The sequence below is a fragment of the Squalius cephalus genome, assembly GCF_949319135.1.
Source record: "Squalius cephalus genome assembly, chromosome: 14".
Classification (NCBI taxonomy): Eukaryota; Metazoa; Chordata; class Actinopteri; order Cypriniformes; family Leuciscidae; genus Squalius; species Squalius cephalus.
In genome coordinates this window covers 7,456,638-7,465,390 of record NC_137135.1, presented here as the reverse complement: position 1 = coordinate 7,465,390, position 8,753 = coordinate 7,456,638, and the positions used below count along the sequence as shown (strand labels likewise).

General features: G+C 37.4%; 1 protein-coding gene across 1 annotated transcript; it reads right to left on the bottom strand.

Annotated features, from left to right (window-relative positions):
* Window positions 1-3,254: 3,254 nt before the first annotated feature.
* LOC307170618 (uncharacterized protein) lies at window positions 3,255-7,408 on the bottom strand. Its single transcript, XM_079891804.1, has 9 exons — window positions 5,936-7,408; window positions 5,765-5,857; window positions 5,571-5,675; window positions 5,369-5,478; window positions 5,070-5,261; window positions 4,798-4,960; window positions 4,479-4,644; window positions 3,955-4,049; window positions 3,255-3,837 (listed from the first exon to the last, which is right to left on the bottom strand). The coding sequence occupies exons 1-9, from the start codon at window positions 7,245-7,247 to the stop codon at window positions 3,752-3,754; spliced, it is 2,322 nt and encodes a 773-aa protein (XP_079747930.1). The 5' UTR covers window positions 7,248-7,408; the 3' UTR covers window positions 3,255-3,751.
* Window positions 7,409-8,753: the final 1,345 nt, after the last annotated feature.

Genomic DNA, 8,753 nt, shown 5'->3' with positions numbered 1-8,753 from the left:
TAATGACGTGCTGTTTCAGGTATGTTTTCAACCTTTTATATGTAATGCCTCAGTCCGACCTCAAGTTCGCTTGGTGAGTTTCCTCTTTGTTTTGTGTTCTAATCCAGGTGTGTTTCATATGCCTATTCAAGGTTGGGTTGTTTCGTCATTGTCGTTCACTGGACGCTTGAATCAGAGGTCCAGTTCAACATAAGCTGCTGAGCGACCACTAACTTACTACGTGCTGCTGTTTGACTTAATTTCACGGATATACGACTGCGAGTGTACAATTCCGTGTGCTGTTGTGCTGCTCTGCTATGTAGCCTTAATGACTAGCGTCACTACGACGTCTCCGACCTCAACGACACCAGTAACGTCAACTGCTCCCGTTTCATTCCGTGAGAACTGGTGGGAATGTTTTCATTGCCCGGGATTTGATCTTGGTTACCCAGCTCTATTTAAGTGGCTTTGCCTTTTGATGCTCATTCTTAGTCATCACTGTTCTTTTTTTCTTTTTCTTTTTTTTTTCTTCTCCATTTTCTTTGTCTATTTACTTATCATGTGAATTTTGTTTGTTTTGTTGCTTAATTCTTCTTTTGTTTGGCTCAAGTGCGGTCTCTGTGGCCCTGGTACGATTTAAACACCTGGTCTGTATTTTCCTGATGCTGTCTAGGATATCCGGTTATCCAATTGTTCTCATAGGAGTACCCTGGATTTAAGTGTTGAATGTGTAGTATCAAGCAATGTTGTGAGATGATCATCTGAATGTATTCTACATGTGATGAGAAGGTTTGTTAGCATACTGTTTGAGATGAACACTGTGTATTTGGGTCCAACAATTGTTTTGGTGTAGTTCTTTGTTTTTCTTTTCTTTTTGTTTTGTTTTTATTTGTGGTGTATGAATTTTATGTGTGTGTTCTTTATTGTAGGCCTGGGCGGCAAGGAAACTAAGGGCGGCAGCCCTCCTCATCTTGGTGGTGGTATTTTGGAGTGATTGCTGTGCCACACGGAGGTGTTCGACTGAGTACGGTGTGAGTGCACGTGTGTTTGTGGTTTTCTTTGTTTCTTTTTTTTTTAGGACAATAGGGAGGCCCCTTGGGTTGAGTGATTTGGCTGCCGTTTCCAATTTCCGTCGCCAGGACTGTGTCCAATTTTGAATATCCTTTTTGTTGATAATGGTTTTCTTTTTCTGTGATTGTTTGGATCATTTTAATCAATAAAAGTGATTGTACTATTTGTACCCTACCCATGTCTCATGCCTGACTCCAACCGATATGAGCCTGTGAGCCTTGTGTGCTCCTAGTTTGCCGAGGGCGATTCCCTGGTAAAAAGCCCCCAGGGTGGCGTAGTTGGTTTATTTAATTTGTGTCCCTGTTTTAAGAACTCGGTCGCCACACATAGGTTGTCATTTTTACATAAATGTGCAAAAGTTCTGATTTGATTCATCCTTGTTTCATTTTTACATCACAAAAAAACGGGTGTGTAGACTTTTTATATATATACAGTATATGAATTATACATATTTGCACATATATCATCTTCAAAATTTGTATATTGTTTTCTGAACACATTACTTTTATGTACTGTATACAGTATTTACTGTGTAGTGCAATGAATGTTTTCAATTGTTATATATTTTGTTTTCCGGTAAAACTTTAGAATACTGTTCTGTCATTATATTTTATTTTTATTTATTTAATCAGGGACAGTACACATTAATTGTACATAACAATTTGTAAAATGCGCCAGATTTAGCCAACACTGGCTAATTTTCATCCGTTGTCCCTTTTGCAGGTTGATGTTAAGGACATACAAAACACAACACAAGAATAATAATAAAAAAAACACCATACCAGAATATCTATAAATGTTCACAATTTTATTCAACATTAACCATATTTTCAGTTTTTTGGAGGAACCACAATGACCTGTTATCTGCAGTTATTAATGAATAACTATACACGAACAAATGAGTAACGCGATATTAACATTCTAGTAATTACTATTAACTAATATGTCACATGCGCACACTCTGCTGACACGTCAGGGCTGTGTTGTGGTCATGTCTAGGAGCAGTTAATTCATCTGCTGATCTGGATATGGCCCGGATCCAGCTGACTACAGTAAACCTCGGGATAAACTAACATTTAGCTAGCATTAGCATAGCAATTCATTCTTCTTATGATATAACGAGTTCATCAGGTGTTATGGGAAGTGTTCTGGCTGACCTAATTTATGCAGTCTAATTTTACATGTAGAAATTGATAAAATGTTATGTGTATGCCACGTTAAAGAGATGTGTTTTTAGTCTAGATTTAAACTGACAGAGTGTGTCTGCTTCCCAAACACAGCTAGGAAGACTGTTCCAGAGTTTTGGTGCTAAATAGGATCTATCACCAACAGTTGATTTTGATATTCTGGCATGTCAAAAAACATAGGTGTTTGATCGGCATTACTGGTCCAGGGGGGATATGAATGTTTTTTAGGCGGATCACATAGCACAGAAAAGACACTAATCTAATCTACTTTGTACTAATCTAATTTGGCACATCTTCTATTCGGAACAATACGGTAGTTCTGTTCTTTCTGTTCCCTGACTGTTTGTTTACATAGTTACACATTGTTTGATTCATTCAGTTCAGGTGTTCCTTGTTTTTTAGCCCTTGTGTTTGCTCTCTATTTATACCCTCATTTTCGGTTTGTTTCTTTGTCTGGCGTTAGTCATATTTTAGTTGTGTGGTATTGTTTTCCCTTGCAATTTCTTGGATTTAAGTTGTTGGATTTAAAATAAACACTCTTGGATTTGTTGTCCTTCATCCTCGAGAGTGTTCAACACAGCAACCGTTGACGTTACTAGTGGTTTACCATTACCTTCACTTTAGAATTAATTATACATTATGCATTATTCACATTATTCACATTAATTATGAACCTGTATATAGTAGTTCTTAGTAGTCCTCTTATAGGTGTGAAAAAACAGTTGTTATTGATTATCTAATGATGAACTACCACATTCGACTAAGCACTATTACTTACTAATTTCTTAATCAGAGTTTATTATTAGTTACTATAATGTTAATATTATATTATACGGGGCAGTATTCTGAAGTGTTACGTTTTTCCTTGTGTTTTGTATATTGTTCCATGTGTTTTGTGTGTTCTGTTTTTATTGTCTTCACTGATTTTGTTTGGTTCTACTGCAAACAGCATGAAAACTTGGCATTGTGAAGTCATTGTATAAGACCAACTTTGATGTTCATGACAAAACAAATCTTCATATACCAGTATTTTATTAAACAGTAATCTCATGCATACAGTTTCTCATTTCGCAATATACACAAAGCATTCTTTACAAAGATAATATTCAAATGCATTTTCACTCACTCTGGTTGAATTGCTCGTTGATGTTTACTCTTAATCAACAAAGGAACGATCCATTGAAAGAATATATAAATAGCAATAAATTAAAAGAACAGTTCAGTATTACAACACATTTAAACCTTCAAAACCATTGGCAAACATACAGTAAATTCACGCAGCACTACTGTAACAGGTTTATGTAGCTATAACGCTCACTTAATATGAACTTTAACATTGCTCACGTAATGTTTTAATGGTGATACTTGCTCAGAATAACTGATAATACATTTGAGCAAGTGAGATCAAAATTGACTTGTTTACGTGTGTCAAAGTTTTCTCTTCATGTGCAAAATGAAACATCCTTCATGTTAAAGACAATAATTAGAGGTTGAAGCTGATTTTAGTAGAAATCCTATAGCATGTTGCTTTTTACTCGATCAAAAATCTGCCTCACTTTCAAAGCAGGTACACAACCTTCACGGAGAATGCTGATAGTTCCTGGAAATGAACAAAATGCATGTTATTATTAATAATGGAATAAATATATATATATAGATATATATATATATATATATTATTAGGACATGATATAAGCTCTTTGGGATATCAGTTTACCTTCATCAATTTTGAGGCAGTTCACTACAGTTGACGCCACCACCTCATTAGATTCTCCGTCACACAGGACTCCTTCAATCTTGTGGCCAAGACGGCTGTTTCAGGACAAAAGAAAACAATGCTCCAATTAACCCTTGAGACCAGCAATCAGGCAACACTGCCAAATCTAACGTGTTTCTATTGCAATTATTGTTTTAATATAAAATGTCACGACCAGCAGTGAATACATCCTTCCTAATAATAAAGTTGGCTTCTGAAGAGGTATGCTTTAATATAAGAGGTAAACCTTTGATCGTAGAACACACTGCTAATTGTGCCTAACATTAGAGTATTGTGGTTTGTTGTTTCAAGGTAACAGCCTGAATTATGTAAAATCTCAAACCCTAAAACCCTATAATATTCCCTTGTTTAGGCTACATTATTTATTAATTTAATACAATTCCGTGTTCAATGCATTTGATTTGTGGAGTTTGTATTCCTTCACAGTATAGCCTCTAACTATTGTTGGGGCTTTTTAAACTTACTTGATGACCATATCATGATGTGTACTGTCAGCTTCTCCACTGGGATTGGCTGATGTAATGGCCAATGGACCGGTGAATTCACACAGGTGAGCAGTAGCAGTGTGGTCAGGTACTCTTATCATAATGCTTTCTCTGGTCCCCACACGGTCATATGCAGGACCCACACCTGTGAACAATAGGACCATTGAAAATGATTGGAGATAATAGATAATCATCACAGATTCCTGAAAAGGTTCTCTCAGTAAAGTTTTAATTAGAGTTAGAGTTGGGGTTAGGTTAGGTGTAATTACAAAATGTTAATGCGTGTTTATACCCTTACCGAGTTTGAGGAGCCATTCGCCTTTCGGGACAATGCAACTAATGCCTCCCGGGTAGACGTTTCTCATGAACTCCCACAGCAAAGGACTGAAGGGAGGTTTGGCTGCCACAAGTTGCTCCACACTTGAGATACAGATACAAATTGGCTTTTCTGCAGGACGGTCCTACCGAAGAGAAAGGTTTATGAGTCAGTGGGTCAGCTGACAAAGCGCACAGGCAGCTGATCATTTGTAAAATAATATTATGTTTCAAAGCGTTTGTGATGGCGTGTACTTTGATACTGTAGATCTTCTCAATTGCACTGGGGTTCTTGCATGAAGCAGCCAATGCATAGACTGTATCTGTTGGGATACCACACACTCCATTGTTTTCCAACAATTTTGCAATCTTGAGGAGTCCGCTGGTTTCCCGAGACTTGGCAATGAAACATGGATATGTGGTCTCAGACTCCTTCTTTTTCTTGTCCTTTGAAAAAAGCAGATGTTAATCAGTTGGAGTGTTTTGTCTAACCATGAATGTATAACATAATTAAACTTCACAAGCACTTTGTCATCATTATTAAAATATAATACCTTGATAAGGGAAGGTCCAACTGGTATCAGGGTCTTGGAGAAGATAGCGTTCACAAGGGATGCTAGCATGCCATACAAACATATGATGGCGAAAATTGCTAGCATAGCAACTAAAGAAAGAGTTTCAAGAAAATGTGAGGTAACTTGTACACATTGTTTCATTTCTTTACAATCCTTTTCTTAACAAAATGTATTTCTGTACCTTCTAACTGATAGGGCAGTCTTCTAAATGTAGAGAGGAGAAAACAAACTATGATGATCTCCATGACAGTGGTCAATGCCAAGAGAACTAGATTGCCATAGGTTGCTGTAAAAAAAAAAGGTCCAATTCACAATCCTTCAAACGGCAAAAGTCAGAAGTGAGGATGTATGTAATGTATTAGTAAACAAACCTACCAACTAGAATCAAGAAAGCATTAATGACCAGGAATGCGATTGCCCCAGCTGCAAATCCGTTTGCTGACTCTGTGGATATTTGCAAGCGATGTCCTGCAGGAAAAAATATGAATCTTAGAATTCTACCCAAATTTTTAGCCAAGTATTTTTTTTTATCTTACATTTTCATACCTGCAAACCTAAACCAGCTCCAAGTTGCCCAAATAGCCACATAGAACGAGGGAATGACAGAGCCAAATCTCTGGCCACCTAGTACTTGTAGTCGACTGACGTAGGCTTGGATAATAGCTCCTGGGATGAGTACCCAGGGAACAGTTAGGTCGAAAAACGCCAGCCCGGACTGACTGCTGTGAATGGCTGAGAGTGCCGCCACTCCATTGCAAAGGTAGAATAAAGCATCGGGGAGCTGTGCACCTTTATCTTCAGGCTCATCCAGTTTAGATCTCTTTAGGTAACTGAGATATTTCTGCAGGGATTCAGTGGAGACAGGCTGGGGTCCAACTGGAATCAAGGACTTCTCAGCAATAGTGTTGATGAGGCGTGCAAAAGTGCCATAGAAGGATAAGAGAGTGAAGAGGGAGCAGGTCACTCCAAAAAAGATGTAGTACCTGTCGATGGGAATCTGGGAGATGGTTGATATGGTCACCAGGACAAAAAATGAATTGTGAACTAGCTCAAGAGTGTCTTTGTTTAGACTTGCAACGCAGAAAACCAAAGCAGCAGACAGGAAGAACCAGTTGCCCACCATGGCATGCCTTACTTCACCAGCTTCAGTCCGGCCAATGGTTTCTGTAACCACATACTCTTCCCAGGTCTTCACCAACCAAAACACGCAGTGCAGGCCAAACTTGGTTGCATGGTAGCAATCTTGACGCAGATATGCATAATAGCTTGATAGAAGCTGAGCAGCAGAATTAATGCTTATCCAGATGGCAGCTACTGGGATTGACGGGAAGTAGCCAAAGGCGTAGAATGCGAATATAAATGGTGAGACGGTGTCGCAGAAGAATCCCAAGGCCATAGGTTCGGCATATTTTGTGTTCTTCTTCTTCTCTTGGCCCAAGCTTTGGGAGCTGCTAGCATTGGTGGTTCCTAGGAGCAGCACATTAAAAAGAGGGTTTCCAAAACCCCTCAGCACGTAGCGTTGGGCCAATCCCTTGATTAGCAGTGCTGATGAGCCATAAATGGCAAAGAGCAGGATTAGGAGCTCCAGAATCCCAGAGACCACTAAAGCCCACCCTCCTACCAGACCCACAGCCTCAAATATCAGTGTGAGGGTGATGGCCCCAAACACAAAGGGCATGATGTAGTTTACTGTTGCTGAACAGAAGGCCAGTAGAAAGGAAAGCAGGATGTAAGGTACCAGCCCAGCTATGGCAGACTCCTTGATGTACATTGGAATGTCGGTGTTATTGGCACTAGTGTTTGTGAGCAGATTTTGAAATGTGCTGTTTATCATTGTTGATTCATTAGACTGAGTCATTGGACTTTGTTGGTTGGCACCTAGAAAAATTCTTGTGGCCCCATAGCTCCCCCACAGAGCTGCGTATCCTACAAATGACGTTCCACTCAGATGGTCATATTTTCGGAAAGACAGCAAACCTGCCACAAGCTGACACACTCCACCAATCAGAATGAGATGAACACCTGTATAAATTGACATAATATGCAAAGAAAGGGATGCATGATGTTCAAGGAAGTAAGCTGTCTGGTGTATTGCACAAACTAAAATGCAAAAATGCATTATTTTCTGCTATTAGCATATAAATGTATAATTCTTACAAGTTGTTTGTTATATTAAAATGACAAAACAATGACCTGCTAATATGTTCTCCACTCCCTCTGCAGGAATGCCAGTCCTGGCCCCATGGAAGTTCTGCAGTAAGACCAGGAAAGCACTGATGCCATTGGCAAGGAGCCCAAGCACTCCTGGCTCACCATAAAAACTTGCCGGAAAGTCACTCGCTGATGCCATGAACTTCCCCTTAAGTGTAGCTTTTGCTGATAGAATTAAGTTGGATAATATATAAATATATGATCATAAAAAAATACAAATTCTAACATTTGTGGCAAAATGATATTTTGATCAGTCAAACATTGAAACATTAATAATTAATTCCCAGTGTGCTTAAATATTTTTTTCTGATTTTATCAGCCCAAATTGATTGACATTATGAACGTATCCAGGTTAATAAAAATTACTTTTAACTGATTGATATAAGCCATTTAATCAGCATGCTAAAATGTACTTTCTGTATTCTGTACTTTTAGTGGCGGGACATACAGTACCAGTCAAAAGTTTGGACACATTACTATTTTTAATGTTTTTGAAAGAAGTTTCTTCTGCTCATCAAGCCTGCATTTATTTGATCAAAAATACAGAAAAAAATGTAATATTGTGATATATTATTACAATTTAAAATAATTGGTTTTCAATTTATTATACTTTAAATTATCATTTATTTCGGTGATGCAAAGCTGAATTTTCAGGATCATTACTCCAGTCTTCAGTGTCACATGTGACATCCAGTCAATCACATGATCCTTTAGAAATCATTCTAATATGATGATTTATTATGAGTGTTGGAAACAGTTCTGCTGCCTAATATATTTGATGAATAAAAGGTTAAAAAGAACTGCATTTATTCAAAAAAAAAAAAAAAAAATTTAATATAAATCTTCTTTATTATCACTTTTTATCAATTTAACACATCCTTGCTGAATAAAATTATTGATTTATTTAAAAAAAAAATAAAGAAAAAAATTACTGACCCCAAATTACTGACCAGTAGTGTATATTGTTGTTATAAAAGATTTCTATCTTGAAAATATTTGCTTCTTTTTTTTTTCTTCTTTTTTTTTTCTTTTTCTTTTTTTATTCATCAAAGTATCCTAAAAAAGTATCACAGGTTATGAAAAAATATTAAGCAGCAGATCTGTTTCCAACTTTGATAATGAATCATCATATTAGAATGATTTCTAAAGGATC